This window comes from Brassica napus, chromosome A9, assembly GCF_020379485.1.
Source record: "Brassica napus cultivar Da-Ae chromosome A9, Da-Ae, whole genome shotgun sequence".
NCBI classification, from domain to species: domain Eukaryota; kingdom Viridiplantae; phylum Streptophyta; class Magnoliopsida; order Brassicales; family Brassicaceae; genus Brassica; species Brassica napus.
In genome coordinates, this window is record NC_063442.1 from 14,942,063 (window position 1) to 14,963,830 (window position 21,768).

General features: G+C 31.9%; 3 protein-coding genes across 3 annotated transcripts; 2 read left to right on the forward strand and 1 right to left on the reverse strand.

The window, feature by feature from the left end:
• Positions 1 to 7,468: 7,468 nt before the first annotated feature.
• On the forward strand, positions 7,469 to 13,371 carry LOC125578290. Its single transcript, XM_048740682.1, has 4 exons — positions 7,469 to 10,906; positions 11,004 to 11,268; positions 11,345 to 11,444; positions 11,533 to 13,371. The coding sequence occupies exons 1-4, from the start codon at positions 10,718 to 10,720 to the stop codon at positions 11,660 to 11,662; spliced, it is 684 nt and encodes a 227-aa protein (XP_048596639.1). The 5' UTR covers positions 7,469 to 10,717; the 3' UTR covers positions 11,663 to 13,371.
• LOC106430029 (light-harvesting complex-like protein 3 isotype 2, chloroplastic) lies at positions 13,341 to 14,721 on the reverse strand. Its single transcript, XM_013870804.3, has 3 exons — positions 14,237 to 14,721; positions 13,893 to 14,030; positions 13,341 to 13,817 (listed from the first exon to the last, which is right to left on the reverse strand). The coding sequence occupies exons 1-3, from the start codon at positions 14,619 to 14,621 to the stop codon at positions 13,552 to 13,554; spliced, it is 789 nt and encodes a 262-aa protein (XP_013726258.2). The 5' UTR covers positions 14,622 to 14,721; the 3' UTR covers positions 13,341 to 13,551.
• Positions 14,722 to 15,168: 447 nt separating this feature from the next.
• On the forward strand, positions 15,169 to 16,900 carry LOC106430028 (bax inhibitor 1). Its single transcript, XM_013870803.3, has 6 exons — positions 15,169 to 15,367; positions 15,734 to 15,877; positions 15,953 to 16,044; positions 16,147 to 16,333; positions 16,411 to 16,566; positions 16,657 to 16,900. The coding sequence occupies exons 1-6, from the start codon at positions 15,254 to 15,256 to the stop codon at positions 16,705 to 16,707; spliced, it is 744 nt and encodes a 247-aa protein (XP_013726257.1). The 5' UTR covers positions 15,169 to 15,253; the 3' UTR covers positions 16,708 to 16,900.
• Positions 16,901 to 21,768: the final 4,868 nt, after the last annotated feature.

Sequence of the window (21,768 nt, forward strand, 5' to 3'; positions counted from 1 at the left end):
TATGAATTAGCCGTTTTCCCAACATTTTTGTTACTTTTACGGTGTGCAAAAGTGAGTGAACCACCACAATTGACATTTTACCTTGCAAGTTTTACAAGTTTTCTTCAGTTTTTTGTGATGATGTTGACATTTTTCAGGTGGATAGCACTTTTATTGCTACATTTTCTAAGAGTATATATATATATATATATATATATATAAAGGGGAATTTTTTAGAAAGATAAAAAATGAGAAATTGTGTTTTCATTTGAGTATAGAATTACCAATAGTAATGGTATAGTCTAGAAATCAGTAAATTATCTATACATCCCTCTATATATTAAAAGAAAAGTCACTTTAGTGATTTCTGCTGACATTGCATTAATATAGAGCTTCTCAAAAAAATTGTTATAATTCTATTGGTCGATTTTTTTGAATTTTATTTTTCATTTATTTTAATCAATTGCTTATGTAGACAAGCCCAAAACTATTGTTGATTTCGTTAAGCCCATATATAGCTAGAGAAAATAATTATCGATTTAGTTTAGCCTTGGGTACCCGTTCGGGTTCGGGTCGGGTATTTCGGATTTTTGGGTATTTCGGTATAGAGGTGTAGAACCCGTTCGGGTATTTCTGTAATTCGGGTCGGGTTCGGGTAATTTTAGTTCGGATTCGGTTATTTCGGATCGGGTTCGAATATTTAGATTTTGAAAAAAAATTTAAAATTTTCATTTCTCAAGTTTCTTATATTTAAAAATATAACTTTCAGTTAACTAATTTTTTATTTTAATAGATTGAATGGTTAATAGATTTGGACATAATATTTTAAAACTAAAAAGGCATTAATTTAGTTATTTTTTAAAAAAAAATTGGATGTAACTTTTTGTTAATTTTGGAGTAGCAAATCATTTTTTTTTCCGTAATTGTATGTATATCATATGAACTTAAAGTATGTGTAGTATCAATATAAATATTTTATATAAAATGAGAGATGTAAACTAGAAATATAAGGTTAATTATATATATGTTTGGTTATCTTCGGATATCCATTCGGGTTCGTGTATTATCCGTTCGGGTTCGGGTATCCAATCTCTCCTTATTCAATACCCGTTCGGGTATTTTGCTACTTCGATTCGAATTTCAGTTCGGGTTTTTCGGATCGAGTTCGGGTGCCACTTTGGATATCAGGTAAAGTGTCCACCCCTACTAATTAGGTTGTTTGTTTTTAATAACTTACCTTTCTAATATGAATTACTTGCGCAAGTTGAAATCATTAAATATGCAAATAACTTATTGACAAAATTTGTTTTTAATAACTTACCTTTCTAATATGGATTACTTGCGCAAGTTGAAATCATTAAATATGCAAATCACTTATTCACAATATGGATTACTTGCGCAAGTTGAAAGCACTAAATTTTATCGATTTAGTTTACCATTGGGCAAGATTTAGAATTAAGACAAATATTAAAAACTTTCCTTATTATTCAAACGGTAAACTTGCGCATGTTGATATCATATTTATTATATTGCTTACAAAATATTTTAATGTTTCTAATTATGTTATTTGTTTTTAATAACTTACCTTTTTAATATAGATTACTTTCGCAAGTTAAAATCATATCATATGCAAATCATTTTTTGACAATACACATTTAATATCTTTCTTTAAATGATTTCATTATTTATTGTGCAAAATATTGTGCGTCATTAATATGAGAAATAAATCGACTGTATATATATAGGAGACCCAAAGTCTTAAAATACAAACATTCTCTTTTCATTCTTTAAAGTATTATTCACAAATCTCTCATCTCATACTATTAAGTTATTACGACGATTCTGCTTGTATGCTAAGAAAAATGTGTTTAGACGCAAAGGTTCCTCATCTTTAGAACCTTGAACTCAACTCTTTGTGTCTTTTCTCCAAAAAGCATGTCTGGTCTATTTTTTCCATGTGTTGAATACATGTAACGACAATATGGTCTTCCTTTTTTTATATGTAGACCAGGTCGTGAAAGTGATATTGATCCAGAAGACCTTGAACATGCTGAGAAGCTTCGCCAAGTTAAAGCAGTTCTTGAAGAGGTTCTTTAGTACTTTCTCTTTTTTTTTTTTTGAATATAGTCCGGGGAAAGTATTACATAGTATCATTTAGTAATATTATCTTATATCATTTTTTTGTTGAATATACTATTTTATAAGTAAGCTAGCATTATGCATTTTTATTTAATTCATGAGGTCATTTTCTCACAGCAGAGAACCTTTTGGAATGGCGCAGGGAGGAAATTTCTCAGGGATATACAAGAAGGTTCAACTGAAGCCGCTGAAGTGCAATGGTGAAGGCGAAGAAGAAAGACCTGTAGAGGCCCTTATGATTCTTAAATACGGCGGTGTTCTTACTCACGCTGGTAGAAAACAGGTGTTTACATACTCTACCATTTAATTTGTCATTGTATATATATATATATATATATGTTTTCCAAATATGGAAGAATTGTTTAACTTATTGATGTTTGCTTCATCTGCATGCAGACAGAAGAGCTTGGTAGATATAATTTTTTGTAGGTTTCTAATTAAATTTATTTTCTTTATCGAGAAATGTACTTCATAATTTAATTTATGGATAATATTTCGATTTTTATTATATTTTCTTTTAATATGTCTACATAAATGTTTGTTTATTATTTATGGACAAATAATATTATTCACCTAAAATAAAGAATTACGACATATATACAATACAATTCTAATTAATGATAATATAAAATCTATTACTTCTAAAACTATACACTCTTTATTCCATTTTTTGAATGAAAGTATCTTCGTAAACACACAAAATATTTTGTGACGTTGCAATTATACATACACACAATATCTGTCTCTTCATACTTACGTTACTGTGTTCCCTCTCGTGAGGTGCGGACCGAAAGGGAACACAGGGTGCGGGCCGGTCATGTTCTTATGCCTGCACAGGGTGCGGGCCGGTCACCTAGTATACTAAAAGGGGGATATAAGCTCCTCTTAGAGTGTCTACGTATGCACAAAAAATCGTCCAATCAGAGAGTCTGAAGTTGCCACATCATCTCATTTATTTTTTCGTAAAAAATGAAAAAACAATGCAAAGGAAAGGATCGAACTCGGGTTAGTATGACATAAATATAGGACATATACCACTAAGCCATTGAAACTTTCTTGGACACATATACAAGAATCACTAAATATGTAATCACAAACTCTTATGTACATTTACAATAATATGGATTCAACTTTCAATACTCCGATACTTTGTTTTGTAAAAAAAAATAGGTAAGTGACTAAGCTAATATATTCTTTGAAAGTGTGAGAACATTGACAAATATGAAAAAGTATAGATTTTTGTTTTCGTGACAAAGTTAAGAATTTTGTAAAAGTAAGTTTAACATATAAATTTTCGTGACAAATATGAAAAACATAGATTTTTGTACAATTTTGACAAAACAACTCAAAACATAGTTCTCTAATGTCTTAATAAAATATTATTTAAGGGTGCAATAATTAAATATATCAATTCAATAAATTTTGTAATTTATAGACAAAACAATAACACAACAAATTTCGAAACATTTGTTTAACCTATCGATTTCTTTTCATGAGAATCTAACTAAACAAGATAAAAAAACAGTTAGATTTATTTAATTACCATTTTATTCAATTTTGATTAATTTCAAATTGTAATAATATATATTTTTAAAGTTACAAAAAAATAATGTTCTTTCTTTATTACACTAGCATTATATATAGATTCCATATACACAAATAAATATAATATAACAACATAAGCTTGCTTTCCCCGATTCATATGAAAGCTTTTTAAGTTATCCACCAAAGCAAATTAATTAAATCAATCAAATTGTTAGAATACAACAAATTAATATATAATTTTATTTTAAATTAAATTATTTAAAAAGTATATTTTCATTAAAAACAAAATAATAAATAAGTAAAACTGATTTGATGGTAATTTTTATGACATATATATATATATATATATATATTATGTGAAAGAAATATAAGCTTAATATGGAAAAAAAATCTTAAATACAAAAAGCTCTAAACTTAACAAAAAAAACTAATAAAAATTAAACTATGATATCAATTGAAAGCTTCTTAGACAATATTAATAAAATATTTAAGCGATAATTAGACAAATTTGATTTTTTTGTCAGCTAAAAGTTTATTATTAATTAGCATCAGTTATTTCAAGATGTTTAAGAAATGATGGACTTAAATGATATATGAACTATGAATAGTAGTACTTTGTAAAGCTGACTTAGATAACACATCTGCACATCATTTCCAGTCCTTATTGATTCAGTTTTGATATTCAGATTTTTTTCTTGACTGTTAAGAAGATTGATAACTGTAAAAATGTCTCATTCGAATATTATATGTCTATAACCGAATCCCCAACATGAGACAACTTTGTTTAAAAAGTAAATAATTTCATTTTTCTTATATTATATAATAAATATATATTATTTACTGATAATAAAAATATAGTTATTCATCTATCACAAATATCTATGCAAATATATGAATCAAGTACAACAATCAAACAATATAATGATTTCCACAAAGAAAATTTTAAAAATATATTTATGTTAGGTAGTCTTATTTTATATTCTTTAAATAATATAATACAATATTATACATTATTTTTTTAGAATTAAGAAATACATATATATCAGTTAGACAAATTAAGCGATAATTAGATAAATATGATTTTTTTTGCAAGCCAAAAATTTATTATTAATTAGCATCAGTTATTTCAAGATGTTTAAGAAAGGATGAACAAAAAAATAGGATGGACATAAATGATATATGAATTATGAATAGTATTTTGTAAAGCTGACTTAGATAACACATCTTCACATCCATTTTCAGTCCTTTTTGATGCCTAAATTCAATTTCTTCAGAGCAGATAGTACACAAAGAGATCGTATGAGATATCTTTTGATATTCAGATTTGTTTCTTGACTGTTAAGAAGATTGATAACTGTAAAAATGTCTCATTCGAATATGATATGTCTATAACCGAGTTCCCAACACGAGACAAGTTTGTTTTAAAAGTAAATAATTTTATTTTTCTTATATTATATAATAAATATATATTATTTACTGATAATAAAAATATAATTATTTATCTATCACAAATAACTATGCAAATATGTGAATCAAGTACAACAATCAAACAACATAATGATTTCCATAAAGAAATTTTTTAAAATATATTTATGTTATGTACTCTTATTTTATATTCTTTAAATAATGTAATACAATATTATACATTATTTTTTTAGAATTGAAAATACTTATAATATCTTATCCGCGCGTAGCGCGGTTAAAAAATCTAGTAGTCGTAGATTCAAGATCATTGGATCGGAAGGATACACAAAAATTAATTAATTATTTGTATAGCTAATAATAATAGATTCAAATTGATTCTCTCGTTTTCATTATCTATATTGATGACCATAGTATTCAAGAATCTCGTAATAAATACAGCAAGGGGGCTGCCGTGTTTATTTATATATTCAAGATTCATGGGTCATATACCTTTTGGGATAAACGAAGAACTATAAATACTTTTAGTCACAAGTTATTGGGTCTAATCACGTACCAGTGCAATACAAAAATGCAATTAAAATTAATTACGTAATATCAATCTAAAATAAGAAATGTGGCTTTCCATTATTATCTATATCCATAAGACATGATCAGATCATGCATGCTACTTGAATTTGAAACTGAGATCCTGTCTCTAATTAATTATTTTGTATTGGATGTAAAATAGTCGTTACTAATGATGAGTTCGTCAGTAATATCTATATATAAAGTAGAAGATGTATTAGAAAACAAAATATATGTAACATTTTGATCCAATATACATGTATCATTTCAATTATTATTGACTATATTTACTCGTTGAACTGAGAATATTACCTACAAGTACAACTTACAAAATATAAATAACAAAAAACAAATTAAGAATATAAATCGTAAGTATTGATAAAAAAAAAAAACTATTATGTTGTAACCAATGATAAAAAAAATGTTTAGCCGTTTCGGCAACCATCTTTCATCTTTGTCAATTTCTTCAATAGAGAAACGAAATCAAAGTCGTGATTCACCAAAATCTTTCTTACGGGGATTCGAAAACGACGACAGATAAGTAGACATCATACACTAAACCGCGAATCCTAGGATAAAGAAAATCGTTTGATCGTGACAGACCAACGAAAAGTTGCAACCCGGTTTAGTTTTTGATGTTTTCTTTTATTGGACTTTCTTATGTGAGCCACTTAAAGGCCCATTATAGTTCAAACTCTAAAAACTATCCGTTAGGAAACGCACGCGTATTGAAAGAAGCATAAATAACATAACAGCTACAAAAGCTTATCGACGGATCTGATTTATCATAGGGGTTTTGATTCTCCCTCTTCTTCTATTCTAGTTGAATCATCCCTCTCTACTCTTCGATGATCAGTAAGTATTTCAACTTCTCTACATCAATTCGTAAATTTGTTTTACAATTTCTAAGTTTGCGTAATCGCGATTATTTTTAGGGTTCATATTTGATTTTGGTTGTGATCTTGTTTCAATTTCTGTAGATTGATTCGTGAATTCATCTCAAGATATCTGAGTTTTGTAATTGGTTTGTGTTCGCAATCAATAGTTCGATTAATTTTTAATTAGGCTGCTAATCTCGATTTTTTTAAGGTTGTGAGTTTCTTAACCGTTCATATCTTGATTTTGGTTTTTGTCTTATTTTTAGGGTTTATGCTTCGAATTTGTTTTGAAGCTCAACTTCGCTTGGAAGCATCATCACAATTGCCTGAAGTTTTCTCTTGTCACCGAGGTAACCTCTCCGTCTACGCTTGGTTTTATGTTTTTTTTTCAGACCCAAAAGATCGTTTAGCAGACATTAATCTCATAATGTTCCGTAATATTCTTATTAGGTTGGTAGTGCGCATAAGGAAATGAATGTTATGAGATGGCAAAAATGACACACGGCTTAAAAGTTAAAAAAATGTCTTTACATAAAGACTAAGAATCAGTTTTCCACTACACACGGCTTAAGACAAAGACTTTATTTTGCTACCCACTGCTTAGAACAACTAGATAAAATGTACCCACGGCTTTGAGTATGTCTTTAGACAGAGACTGTTGCTTGTTGGTTGATGGAAATGTATACCCACGGCTTTAAGCATGTCTTTAGACAGAGACTATGTTGCTTGTTGGATGAAGGAAAGTAAGTACCCATGGCTTTGAGCATGTCTTTAGACAGAGACTATGTTGGTTATTGAATGAAGGAAAGTACCCAAGGCTTTGAGCAGTCTTTAGACGGAGACTATATTGGTAATTGAATGAAGAAATATATACCCACGGCTTTAAGCATGTTTTTAGACAGAGACTATGTTGCTTTTTGGATGATGGAAATGTACACACGGCTTTAAGCATGTCTTTAGACAGAGACTATGTTGCTTGTTGGATGAAGGAAAGTAAGTACCCATGGCTTTGAGCATGTCTTTAGACAGAGACTATGTTGGTTATTGAATGAAGGAAAGTACCCAAGGCTTTGAGCAGTCTTTAGACGGAGACTATATTGGTTATTGAATGAAGAAATATATACCCACGACTTTAAGCATGTTTTTAGACAGAGACTATGTTGCTTTTTGGATGATGGAAATGTACACACGGCTTTAAGCATGTCTTTAGACAGAGACTATGTTGCTTGTTGGATGAAGAAATGTATACCCATGGCTTAAAGCTTGTCTTAGACAGAGACTATATGGCTTGTTGGATGAAGAAAAGTACCCACGGCTTTGAGCATGTCTTTAGACAGAGACTATGTTGGTTATTGAATGAAGGAAAGTACCCAAGGCTTTGAGCAGTCTTTAGACAGAGACTATGCTGCTTGTTCGATGAAGAAATGTACCCACGACTTTGGGCATGTCTTTAGACAGAGACTATGCTGCTTGTTCGATGAAGAAATGTACCCACGGCTTTAAGCTTGTCTTTAGACAGAGACATGTTGATTGTTCGATGAGGAACTGTACACATGGCTTTGAGAAGATGAAAAAAAAAACTATTACGGCATAGAGCATTCTTATGACAAGGACAAGATGGCTCAATTTTGAATCGTTGGATGGAATAACGACCAACATATACAAAAAGTCTTAAGCCGTGTGTAGGTCGTGTTCCTTAATATTCTTATTTGCTTGGTAGTGCCGTAAGGAAAGGAATGTTATGAGATGGAAAAAATGACGCACGGCTTAAAAGTTAAAAACCGTCTTTGCATAAAGACTAAGAATCAGTTTTCCACTACCTACACACAGCTTAAGACAAAAACTTTATTTTGCTACCCACGGCTTAGAACAACTAGATGGAAAAATGTACCCACGGCCTTTGAGCATGTCTTTAGACAGAGACTATATTGCTTTTTGGATGATGGAAATGGAGACACGACTTTAAGCATGTCTTTAGACAGAGACTATGTTGGTTACTGGATGAGGAAAGTACCCAAGGCTTTGAGAATGTCTTTAGACAGAGACTTTGTTGCTTGTTGAATGAAGAAATGTATACCCACGGCTTTAAGCTTGTCTTTAGACGGAGACTATATGGCTTGTTGGATGAAGAAAAGAAAAGTACCCAAGGCTTTGGGCAGGTCTTTAGACAGAGACATGTTGCTAGTTGGATGAGGAAATGTACACATAGCTTTGCGAAGATGAAAAAAAAAACTATTACGGCATAGAGCATTCTTGTGACAAAGACAAGATGGCTCGATTTTGAATCGTTGGATGGAATAACGACCAACATATACAAAAAGTCTTTAAGACAAGGACTATGAAATTGAAAACTGACTCGTTTTAATAATACCCACGGCTTTGATCAGGTCTTTAGACAAATAGGTCGATTTTGACTTGTTGGGTGGAAAAACTAAACCACACCACAGCTTTGAGCAGTCTTTTAGACAGAGACTAGTGGCTCGACTTTTAACTTGTTGGCTAGAAGAAGTATCCACACCTTTGAGAAAGTCTTTAGACAGAGACTATATGACTCATTTTTTGACTTGTTAGACGAACAAAAAAGTACCCACAGCTTTGTGCGGTCATAATTCAAAGACAAAGATGGCTCTCAACTATGACTTGTTGGATGGAATAACGACCAACAAATTCAAAAACGTGGAAACAGAATCCTTCACCATAATGAGGCTTAGACAAGTCTGTAGACAAAAACTGTAGATCTTGTTGGATGGGTAAAAACGAACAATAGTCTAAAAAGATCTTGTAACAAAGACAGAACTGAAAATGGGTTAGTTTTGAATGTGTTGGATGGAATGATACGACCAACAGATTAAAAAACTCTCAAGACATAGGCTATAAATTGAAAACACTATCTTCGCTTGACCACAAGGCTTACTATATGGATTCGGTTTCACTTCGTTGGATGGAAAGAAACGACCAACTGCTTTAAAAGGTTATGACTTAAAAGACTATATGAATCAAAAGTTGGGTTTTTACTCTACTACAAGGCTTAAAATAAAAGTCTCAAGACCAAGACTATTGATTGGTTTCTACCTTGTTGGATGGGATAAAACGACCAACAGGCTACAAAAGGATACTTTACCCACCACAGCTTCAACGTCTTTATACAAAGACTGTGTATCGGTTTTGATTTGTTAGATGGAAGATACGACCAACAATTTCAAAAGACTGAATCAAAGACTGATTCTTAACTTTACCTACCACGGCTTTAATAGGTAAGCATGAGTGAAGCAAAGACTAAGTAGTTCTTATTTTTTTCAGGTATGTGCTAATACATTAAGAAGATTTCAATTGTAGCAGACTTTTGTGACAGGTAAGTACTTTTGAAGCTTGTTGTAATTTAGTTGATACAATCATGAGATCACAAGTAGAATAAATATATATATAGTGAAGTAAAGACGAATTCTGATTTTCACAGGACATTATGTTTAAATAAGGTTCCAAATTCTTATTTTGACAGCTTGAAGTAAATACTAACTTTGATTTTCAGGTATGTGGTTCAAAAGGTGTTCATACATTCTCTCATGGTCGCACATGAGATTTTTAAGTTTAGCCAAACTGTGCGACCAGGTGTATGCTTTTCTACACTTTCCTTTGATAACTTGATATTAGTACATATGAAAAGTAAAAAACTAGAAATACATATCTAAACAGATTTATAGTTAGGTACACACATGTTTCTTAGATAATTTATTGGACAACATTACTATCTTTGATTTAGTATCTGTCAGATTACAAAAACTTATTGTTAACATATCAATTGTTAAAAAGTCAAATTTATTTACGGTATTTGAATATCACATTGTGTGTTTATAGCGTTAGTAGTATATATATTTTCTCTGTTTTGATGCTTGTGTGGGAAAATTTAAGGAATATTTTCGAATTTACAACCCATTTAGCACTATAAGATTTTCAAAATCAAATCAAATAAAGAGAATATTCCCAATCTTGAGGAACACTCATAAAATATAACCGAAAATCTCTCAAAATATATGAAGATTTGATTTTCCAAATCGACATCCCTCAACTTTCTCCCCAAGTTTACAATCAAACCTAACACCTAGCTTAAATTCCGATCAATACTATAAGAACCCTTCACCAGTTTCCTGTTCAAAGCGCAACCTTCCAACAAACCAAAAAATAAATCTATGGCTACTAAAAAAATTTCACCTTCGATGCAAATCCAAGCATCGAAAGGTCCTAATGAAAAATCTGTCCTCTTCGGCGACTTGAAACCGTGGAAAAACACTTGGTTGGTTCATGTAAAGGTGCTACACGCTTGGAAACAATACATTCAATCCGTAGAGACAATGGAATTCGTCTTGACTGATGAGACTGTAAGCGTTCCTTACTGTATTTATCAGTCGATTTGGTTTTATTTAACATTTTGGAATTGGCTACTAATATTTCAATTTCATATGGTTTTTGTTTTAGGGGCAAAAAATTCATGCAACATGTAAACAGACTTACATTGAAAGTAAGGGAAGGATCCTTACGGTTGGAGCATGGCGCTACATCCGGAATTTCCAGATTACTCCTGCTGGTGGAGCTTATCGAACCACAGATCATACCTGGAAAATTGTTTTCAATCAAAATACGGCCGTTACGCGATCTAATCACGTTAATGACGAGCTGTATCTGAATTTGTCAGACTTTCAAACTGTTTTGTCTGGAACACTTGATGAGAATTTTTTAATTGGTAAACATATAAATGTTTTCTGTTTTGCCACTATCTATTTGTAACAATCTATACTAACGTCATCAGTTTTTTACAGATGTGCTCGGTCAAGTTTTGGATTGTGGTGATGTCGAAAACATTCAGTGTACCGGGGGAAAGCAACGAAAAAAACTTGAATTCACCCTAAGCGACATCAAGTAAGTTAGCTGTCATTTACTCCAAAAACAAATGTATTGCATACGAGTAAGATAATAAAACTAACCATATCTTGACAACCTTTCATAGTGATTCGCATTTACCATGCTGCATATGGGGCAACTTAGCCGAGAAACTCCATTCTGCAATTAACCAAGAAGTTGGTATGGTTACTATGCTGCTCAGGTTTGCTAAGCTTGGGAGATTTAGAGGTACATAATTCACGATAAACCATTATGATAAACTTAATGGTTTATATTTTAATTTTCCATCAAACAAGTTTGTTTCATATGGGCTTTACATTATATACTAAACATTGCTTTTGAAGTTATATAAGAATTTCATATTTATAATTAAAAAATTTAAATATACAATTAATAAACATAAACATAAAGTAGATAGGAATGTAATACATGATATCAATACACTCGGTCATAATTTAAATAATATTACAATTCATTTAAATATTTTAATAATTTAATAAGACAATGTACACATTAATTTTACTAAAAAAAGTTGTAAAGTTAATATCTTCCTGTATTTTTGAAAAAAAAAAATTATTTCACAATACTAACATTTGGTATAGATGAAAAAGTAATGTAAAACATAAAAACAAATGCTAACAAAAAACACTAAGACATTTGATATACATTTGTTATAATACTAGATATATGTCCAATAAAACAAACTCGCGCTTAATAATAAAATTGACAAAGAATACAAACCCGCGCTTTGAAAGCGCGGGTCAAAATCTAGTTATGTTTAAATAAGGTTCCAAATTCTTATTTTGACAGCTTGAAGTAAATACTAACTTTGATTTTCAGGTATGTGGTTCAAAAGGTGTTCATACATTCTCTCATGGTCGCACATGAGATTTTTAAGTTTAGCCAAACTGTGCGACCAGGTGTATGCTTTTCTACACTTTCCTTTGATAACTTGATATTAGTACATATGAAAAGTAAAAAACTAGAAATACATATCTAAACAGATTTATAGTTAGGTACACACATGTTTCTTAGATAATTTATTGGACAACATTACTATCTTTGATTTAGTATCTGTCAGATTACAAAAACTTATTGTTAACATATCAATTGTTAAAAAGTCAAATTTATTTACGGTATTTGAATATCACATTGTGTGTTTATAGCGTTAGTAGTATATATATTTTCTCTGTTTTGATGCTTGTGTGATCGTAAGGTCTTTCATATCCTGAGTTGATCTTTATTATATTCTTGATCTAGTACCGTGACAGTAATATCTCTTCGATTAGAACAAAATATTTTCTGGTTTGATACTTTATTTTGAATGTAACTAAGACTCTTGTAGACTATGGTATAACTTTAATAGTTTTCCTTGAATCTTGAATGTTTTTTTCTGTGTTATGCTATGAATCCTTGGTGAGCATTCTAAAGATACGAAATGACACCCTCACAATCTTACAGTTAGTTAATTGTTTGTCTTAGGAATTAGGATTAAGACATTCTGCATCATTACTTTATACGTTGATGATTATTGACTCCCTTGGTCTCACAGGCTTACAGATTTTATGGAACTTGGAAATACTGAATCACTAGTGTTTTTATTAGTCAAACGAGTTAATGAGTTTTATTGTGACGTAGGAACTATTGGACTTTTTAAGTTTGAGAAACCCAAAAATCTCATTTTGCCTATGAAAGAACATTGACATCTGTTTTGCCCATCGCACACCATCTGTTTTATAACCTTCTTTTCTCAAGTTTTACATTTTCTTCATATTAATTAATGACCCAACTGTTACAAAAAAAAAAAAAAATTAATGACCCAACATAGCCTTAACCTAGCCTGTGTTCATCCTTTCTTCCCTATCAATAGCTTTCCGTCCCAGGTTTCTTAAAGCTCAAGTAAACTCGTTAACCTTAAGCAAATCAAAGCATCTTAGAGTTAAAGGAAGAGATCTGGTTTACAAAGTCAATGACCTTCCTTAGTTTCTCTACACTAATATATTTGGGACTAGTTTAAAGAGATTTTTTCAAAGCCAAATAGATTTTGCGTTTATCTTGAGACTTCTTTCACTGATCACAAACATCACATGAGAAAAGAGGAAACAAAAAGCGAGAAAGTTTTTGTTCACTTCTTTGAAGAAACCGTCGATGATGATGATGATGATTCCGGCTCTTTCCAAGCCGCTTGCCATTGCTTGTCATATAGCGTCGTCTCTTCGATCAGACCCTTGAGCTTATCTAAATCTTCGTTCTTGCGGATAAAAAGAACTCCAGCTACAGCCACAAACAAGAGCGTTTTGCAGAAGAAGTTCCCCATTTGATCAACAAGTCCTACTCCTGTAAGGCTGTCAACAAAGTAAGCCATGAAGAATCCTATCATCGCAGCACGACCTGCAAGACAAAACAAACACTTCAAACTATCAGATTATGATTAGTTGCAAAGTACAGATGATTTGAAAGAATCACCATTGAGGAGTTCAGCTTCGGGGAGATGGTATCTCTTCATCCACGCCCACCATGGAATGATGGAGGTATCGAAAAGAACAGGCTCAGCGTTAGTAGTTGTTTCCGGGTTATCTTCAAGCCACTTCCTCCTCTTTGCCTCTACAATTACACAACACCATCACTCATCTTCCTATACCTTATTACACAACCAAAGCACGAAGCTTCCTAGTAACAGAGCCTTAACCAAAATGATTCTGTTTCTAAACCTAAACCATTTTTAAACATTATTAAAGATTATAACTTTGAAGCAAAACATTACTACACATAACACAACACAACACGAGTGGAGCTTTAGAGGATCTAACCAGCGACGATAACAGAATCCCAATCGGTTTTCCCGTCTTTCTCGAACTGTTTCAGATCCCAAGTTCCCTTAACCCACTTCGCATCCTCAAACTTGATTCCCGTCGCCGTGGTTGGCAGATCAGTCTCGTCGGAGGAGCTTTCCGGCGGAGATTTAGCGGGCACCTCCTCTACAGAAACTGAAGCGGGCTTGGGAATCTCTACGGTGGTTGCAGAGACTGCAGCAGAATCGGGTGTTGACGCACCGTTGTCGGAGGAAGCTCGAGTGAGGGAGAGGAGAGAGAAGCGCTTGGTGGAGAGGAGAGGGAACGAGATCTTGGGGGTGAGACTAGGGTTATGAAGTGAAGAAGATATCGGAGGAGAGAATAGCGCCATGGATATGGACATTTTGTTTCTCCTCTACTCTCTCTTCTGCTCTCAGTTTTTGAGAGTTATTAGTGTTTGAATGTGTGGTTTGAAATGAGCTTGTGAAAGAGATGTTATCGTTGATCGTTTTGGAATGCATGTCGTTTTTATTATCTTCTTTTTTTTTGTTTAATAAAACTACGGGACGTTTTAGTTAACACTAAAACCGAGACTGTTAATGGGCTTTCCGTATATAAATAAAAGCCTGTTTCAATTGAGGCCCAAAGTGAAGTAAAAACTCAACCAATGATAATACGAATTTTCTCGAATTGAGCAAGTCTTCGTCTTCTCTTCTCATTTATTTATCAAATCCTACGTGGGCAGTTCCTATTGGTTCTATGACGCTGATTTGCTTCGCGGCAAAGTTTCAACTCAAAGCGACGACCTGAATGTTTCAAGAAGTTTCCGGAACTGTCCTTTCCCGTGTTTTATGCTGCCCCTACACCTGTAGCGAGAAGGCGAAGTCCACATGATCAGTAAGGGCATTATCGTCAAAGTATCTCTAAACTTGAGGCCCTATAAATAACGAAAGTCTTTCTTTCTTAGATATTATCTTATCTTCGTTAATAATATCGACGCGTTTAATTGATTTTTCTCTCGCAAAAGAAGAAAACATGGAATCGTTCTCGTCCTTCTTCGATTCTCAGCCAGGCAGCAGAAGCTGGAGCTATGATTCTCTCAAGAACCTCCATCAGATCTCTCCGTCCGTCCAGAATCATCTCAAGCGGGTAACTTCCTTCTTCCTCGAACAAACCGTTGTTTCTTGGTCATCATCGACGATTGTCTTGCGATTGATTTGTATGAGATTCGTGTAGTTATCGTGGTTCTGATCGCTCTGGTTGTCCCGATTTCATCTCAATTTGGTTTCCTTATACGTATAACCGAACGAATCGTTGGGAGTGTACTTCCCCCAAATTTCTAGGGTTTCTAATTATGTCGATTTAGTTTCTGCCAAGGAAGATTGAAAGTGAGAGGAGCGAGTTAGCCCCTCATATATTAACTTATGGATATAACGATTCTCTTTGTATTCGTAAATGATAGATCAGTGGATTTACTGATCTGGATTCTTATGTTTTGTGTGGTGGATTTTGTAGGTTTATCTCACTTTGTGTTGTGCCCTTGTTGCGTCTGCCTTTGGAGCTTACCTCCACGTGCTCTGGAACATCGGTGGTATCCTCACAACCATTGCATGCTGTGGAAGCATGATTTGGCTTCTCTCATGTCCTCCTTATCAGCAAGTATGTGGGGTTTATTAATCACATTTGCCTTATTGTTATCGTTTCGCTGAAATGTTGTTGTCTGTTTTGGTGCAGCAAAAGAGGCTCTCACTTCTCTTCCTGTCTGCCGTTCTTGAAGGTGCCTCTGTTGGCCCCTTGATCAAAGTGGCTGTTGATTTTGACCCAAGGTCTCTTACTGATCTTATATTTTGATCCACTGCTCGCCACAGATGTGTTCATGTTGAATTGTGTCTTACAGACAGTTATTTTCTGTTCTTTTGTTGCTGCAGCATCCTTATCACTGCGTTTGTCGGAACTGCGATAGCGTTTATCTGCTTCTCAGGAGCAGCGATGCTGGCAAGACGTAGAGAGTATCTCTACCTCGGAGGACTTCTCTCTTCTGGCTTGTCCATGCTTATGTGGCTTCAGTTTGCCTCTTCGATCTTTGGTGGCTCTGCCTCTATCTTTAAGTTTGAGGTACACCAAACGTCTCCTACTGTAAAGTGTTCTATATTTCTCAGACTCCTCATTTTGTTACGAATCTGTTGTTGTAGCTCTACTTCGGATTGTTGATCTTTGTGGGATACATGGTGGTCGACACACAAGAGATTATAGAGAAGGCACACCTCGGCGACATGGACTATGTGAAACATGCGTTGACCCTTTTCACCGATTTTGTGGCTGTGTTTGTCCGTGTTCTCATCATAATGGTAAGTGCATTTGTAGCTGATATTTAAGTTGTTTAATTTATTTGTTGTATAATTATCCTCCATTGATGAGTCCTTCCTTGTGTTGTACAGCTGAAGAACTCGGCAGATAAAGAGGAGAAGAAGAAGAAGAGGAGAAACTGAGACTAAAAGTGACAAGGAAAGCTAATAAGAGTGGGTGTTTTAAATAACATGAAAGCTTTGGTGTTTTTACGTGTTAGGACGCACTTTTGGTTTGCGTATTCCTCTTATCGCACACGATTGTAAATGGATCAAGTAGTTTTCGTTTTTGTCTCGACTCTCGTTCACTTTCGTAATGTCCAAAGTATTTCCTCTACTGTTTAAATCACTTTGAGATGCGAATTAGCAGGTTAACAATAAAGTATTAGGACCATTTTCTTGAGATTTTAAAGTTTTGTTATAGCTTTGCATCTGGTAGGCCAAAACATATAAATTTGGGCCTCTGAGTGTGTGAAATGCTCCGAAGCCTCGCTCTCGCCGTCTCCTTTTTATGATTCGGCAATTGGTAGGAACGTTTGGTTTGTGAAGCCTCTGACATTTTAAGGGTCATAAATATTTTGTAAAATACTTCATGCAAGATTTTCTAGAGTATATACGGTTATTAAAAATTTAATAAATATTTATAATTTAATTTATTTATAATTTAATTATATATTTTCAAATAATTTTTTATTAATAAAATTTAATCAATTTAAATATTTTAATTAATTTTTCTTAAAAGTATAAATAAATACTTTAACAATATAAAAAATCTATTTTTGTGGAATAAGAAAAAAATTTAAAAAATTTATTGACTATTTATATTATCTTCCCAATTTTGAAGATAATGTAAGGGTCATTAATATTTTAGTTGATATCTATGACTATATTATCTTCAAAAATTTGAGGGTAATTTTTTATTTACTAGACTGTACCGAATCCGGCTGGCCATTAGACGGAAAAGATTGCGTGTCGTTCACCTTGTGGCTTAGCAAGAAAGTTATGGATTGCATCAACCGTGGTTGAGTAACGTCCGTAAGGATGTCAATCAGAGAAGTAGCCAAAACGCCAGTGTTAAGTGTGTCCAAATATAACCCAAATCTAACCGACACTGAGATATTGTTTCGAACCAGCCCATAAAATACGGTTCAGTTAAAAAAGTTTCCAAAAGCGTTTAGATACATGTCCTCCATACGAACAAGTATTTGCGTTTGATCTCTTTTTAACTTTTACTAGATCTCGAACAGTGCAACTGAGCGGATTTTAGTTTTCATTTATTTTTATATAAATATTTTATTTTCAATTTTAAATTGATATATATTATAATATATGTGTATCTATCAATTAAAACATAATAAATTTACGGTATATTTTTTCATTGAATAAATTATTTCAAATTTTTACATATATTTGTTTCTTCTTCTATATATATATTTGCAGATTATTATTTCATTATTAAAATCATAACTATATATATAAAGATTAGTCAAATATAGTTTTATTGTCATATTCAAAAATATATTTCACAAATATAGATTTTTTTTTAAAAAAATAAACTTTTCGCTTCATAGATTTATATTATCGAGTAAATAATTAAACATTTAGTTTTTGTTTTATTTTTCAAATAAACTATATAGTTTAATGTAGTAAAGATTAATTATTGTTAGATAATATGATTTTTGTTATTTAAAAAAAAATCTTTATAATTTTAAAAGTTAGGAGATATACTATTACAACATTAAATTACATCTATTTAATTTATACTATCTATAAATCCAATAGATCATTTATTGTTTAAATCTAATTATTGATAATCCAATAAAAAATTTTGGTAAACCCAAAATTTAAATAATAAAATTAAAGATTAAATGTAATATAATTTTTTAGAAATATATCCATTAGGTCTATTTTTTAAAAATCACACATGAAACTTCTGTTTAACTTTTAACATATAAGATGTTCTTAGGCTATCGCATCAGATATTATCTTATTTTTCCTTGAAACTGTTGTTTCTCTCTATGCTGGGTCATCTAAATATTTTGAACCGACGCTGAATATCTACTACTGAAAGAAAATATTTAAATCTCAGATTCGGACTCCATGATCTGTGTATGCTAGTAGAGGTTTTCTACAAACGATGAAACCACAAAGTCTAACCGATTGATAATTATAACTGATAAGCGATGCATGAATCACTATGGTTGGAAGTTGAAGTAAATGAAATACCAAAAGAGGAACCAATTTTAATTCTCGAAAACATTATCTAGATAGAAAGAATAAACGAGACTGGACCTATTATTAATGTCGAACTTTTTCTATGTAATCGTTGTCATTTTGCGCTGTAGTGGTTGTGTTTTTATTAGCATGAATGTGAATTGTAAGCATATCATCATTTGGTATACTTTGTTTTTATTTAAGCACTACTCGTGCATTACCTTTTCTAACTTTTTTTAACCTTGTCTCCTCCATTAGTTCCATCGCCTCATCTCCACCGTCCGGCTCTATGATCACTCCATTATTCCATCAGGATCTTTGTAAAATAATTAGCTCGCAGTTCTATAATAGGGTCACGAGTTTTTTTACCGTTTCGTTCTTTCTACTCTGTAGCCTCAACAGGATAAACTTTTGTATTGCGTACAAAATTATTTGACGTTGTACTTATATACTTTTTTAATTATTATATACTTTATTATATACTTATAGTGTTTTCCTTATATAAAAGTACTATTACATTTGATTGAGACTCCACATTGTTTTGGAATTACGTAACAACAAATCACTATTTTCTACATTTACTTTTTCCTCGAAATGAAAACCTATTGTTTGATGCATCTCATCGTAACATGTTATAGCTTCACCAAACCTGAAAGTTATATGTATCTTTGATCATGGATGATTGCTTATTAAATTTACTTAAAGTTATATCTGTATGGTTAATTTAATGGGAATAATATAATGCGGATGCGGTCGACATAGAGTTATGTACCTAGATTAGTTCACTAATCACATTCACGAAACAAAATAAGTGGGACCCATGACCGCAAATACTTTAACCAAATCAAACGGTGCTACGAATAGTTGTGTCCATGATCGTCGTCATTACGGCCGGTGACTTTACAAACCATTTTTATTTTGTTTTGTTTGATAATGAAAATCTGTTAATAAATGTAAATATACATTGAACGTCATGCCATCACATACTTTTGAAATACGTTAAAACCTAATCTTATAAACTAGTCTTATCTTTATATATCAAAAGGACATTCAATTATTTACGTCAGTATCTAGAATTTAAAATTAAAGTGAAAAGAACCAATTTATCTTATTGAATTCATATTTTCCTTCCTGGCCTTTTAAATAATCGTTATTTCTTGGTTTAAACACGTGAAGTTACATGTCATAAGTAACAAAAAAAACACACATGAAGTTACATTTTATTAAGAAAGAATTGTTTGTGACAAAATAGTAACTTAATATATATCTACCAAATGCATTATGCATATCAGAGCAAACAAAAAAGAGAAATAAGACTGACTAGTAGAAAAAGATGTATTCATTAGTAATTAACAGAGAACTAAAATTTATCTTTCAATGTTGTAAACATTCAACTGTAATACAAACATTTATCATGATACATGATTGTACAATTTAATTAGAAAAAGTAAAGCTAAAAAATTGAGGAAAGTAAAGTTAAAAATGCATTTTTTATTTAATATATAACGTACTGTTCCACGATCTAATCAATATTTTATTATCTACATATATCTATTTTCTTATGACTATTATTATTCTTCTCATTATTAAATACTAATTATCTGATTGGAATATCAAAAGGAAAAAAACAAATAAGAAGAAAAAGTCTAGAGTCAACAAGAAGGAACCATAAGGCACAAGCAATGATATTCCTCCAGCCACCCATCGTCACTTTCTTACCATTAGAGGTTTCTCTGCACATTATTGAGGTTAGATCAATTATTTAGTTTTAACATATTCAAAATATATTCCGTTAATTACGTTTGGTGCATTTTAGACGCAAAGAAACACATTCGAACAATCCCATCCCAGACTATGCAATTAATTTCTTAAGAGGAAATCCAGGTTTCAAGTCCCGGAAAGAACGATTTATTAAAACAATTATGCAGATTACGGAAGAAAGGCTTACAAGGGATCTTCAACATGATGCAAGTAAATCTGGCCAGACGTGAATCTTCATAGGACGGCTCATGTGATGCAGTTAGGCGTATGTCCTCATAAGACATGTAGTACTATCGGTTGTCGAATCGTCTATGTAATCTTTCTCATTATAATTGTAATATCATAATAAACCAGCGTTAAAAAAAAAGAAACACATTCGAACCAATAACTAAAATTAGTTAAACTTCCCATGTCACTATAAATTTGTTTTAGTACTTTAACCATTAAATATTTTCTATAAAGTATTGTGATGAGGATGACTTATCTTCTTTTTTTTTAATAAAAAAACTTGAACGATATATGTATATATAGTATGCGTGCCTGCTATACATTTAAAAATGCATTTACCTTGGGCCCCAAAATATATTATAATTTTAAAGGTCTCCAATTTTACGAGAGTGTGCGGGTGCCCTAGTGGGTTTTGTTGTTACACAACCGATTTTTAGTGTCCCATATTCGAGTCTTTTCTTTTTTACTTATGTCTTTATTTTATTTTTGTTTTGATGAGAATTCTTATGGAAATTCGATCGATAACTTAAACCAAAATTAAATCACAAACGGAAAATAAATCTTTTTTATTTATGGTGTTCGTTGTCACCATCTTATTTTCTTACGCAGTGATATTTCTTTCTTCTCTTTTCTAGTTGGTAATAGTATATAATGTTATATTATATGTTTTTGTTTTAGTTTTTTATATCATTTCAAAACTATATTTTGTACTTATTAATAGTTATATTAAAGGGCCTCAGTTTTAAAACTCGCCTTGGGTCTCTAGAAACCCTCGCACGGCACCAAGTATATACTTCTTTTTCGTTGCGTTCGGTGCATTCGCACAGTTTAAAAAAGAAGCTAAAATTAGTTAATTGTTGTATGTCAATTAAATCTTTAACCATGTTTAATATCTGGACTAAATATTCCTACTTAACCATTTTACACACTGTCGAATCAAGTAAAAAATGTTATTTTCCAGTTAACAAAGTAATTATAAATCTCTAAGTAAAGTATACATTT

Excerpts from the sequence above, each read along its gene's own strand:
- LOC106430029 (XM_013870804.3), bottom strand. The coding sequence starts at position 14,621 with ATGTCCATATCCATGGCGCTATTCTCTCCTCCGATATCTTCTTCACTT. Across the intron at positions 14,031-14,236 it reads GGATTCTGTTATCGTCGCTG|AGGCAAAGAGGAGGAAGTGG; the intron begins GTTAGATCCTCT and ends GTGTAATTGTAG. Across the intron at positions 13,818-13,892 it reads CGAAGCTGAACTCCTCAATG|GTCGTGCTGCGATGATAGGA; the intron begins GTGATTCTTTCA and ends TTTGTCTTGCAG.
- LOC125578290 (XM_048740682.1), top strand. The coding sequence starts at position 10,718 with ATGGCTACTAAAAAAATTTCACCTTCGATGCAAATCCAAGCATCGAAA. Across the intron at positions 10,907-11,003 it reads TCGTCTTGACTGATGAGACT|GGGCAAAAAATTCATGCAAC; the intron begins GTAAGCGTTCCT and ends TTTTTGTTTTAG. Across the intron at positions 11,445-11,532 it reads TTCACCCTAAGCGACATCAA|TGATTCGCATTTACCATGCT; the intron begins GTAAGTTAGCTG and ends AACCTTTCATAG.
- LOC106430028 (XM_013870803.3), top strand. The coding sequence starts at position 15,254 with ATGGAATCGTTCTCGTCCTTCTTCGATTCTCAGCCAGGCAGCAGAAGC. Across the intron at positions 16,045-16,146 it reads GCTGTTGATTTTGACCCAAG|CATCCTTATCACTGCGTTTG; the intron begins GTCTCTTACTGA and ends TTGTTGCTGCAG. Across the intron at positions 16,334-16,410 it reads CCTCTATCTTTAAGTTTGAG|CTCTACTTCGGATTGTTGAT; the intron begins GTACACCAAACG and ends CTGTTGTTGTAG.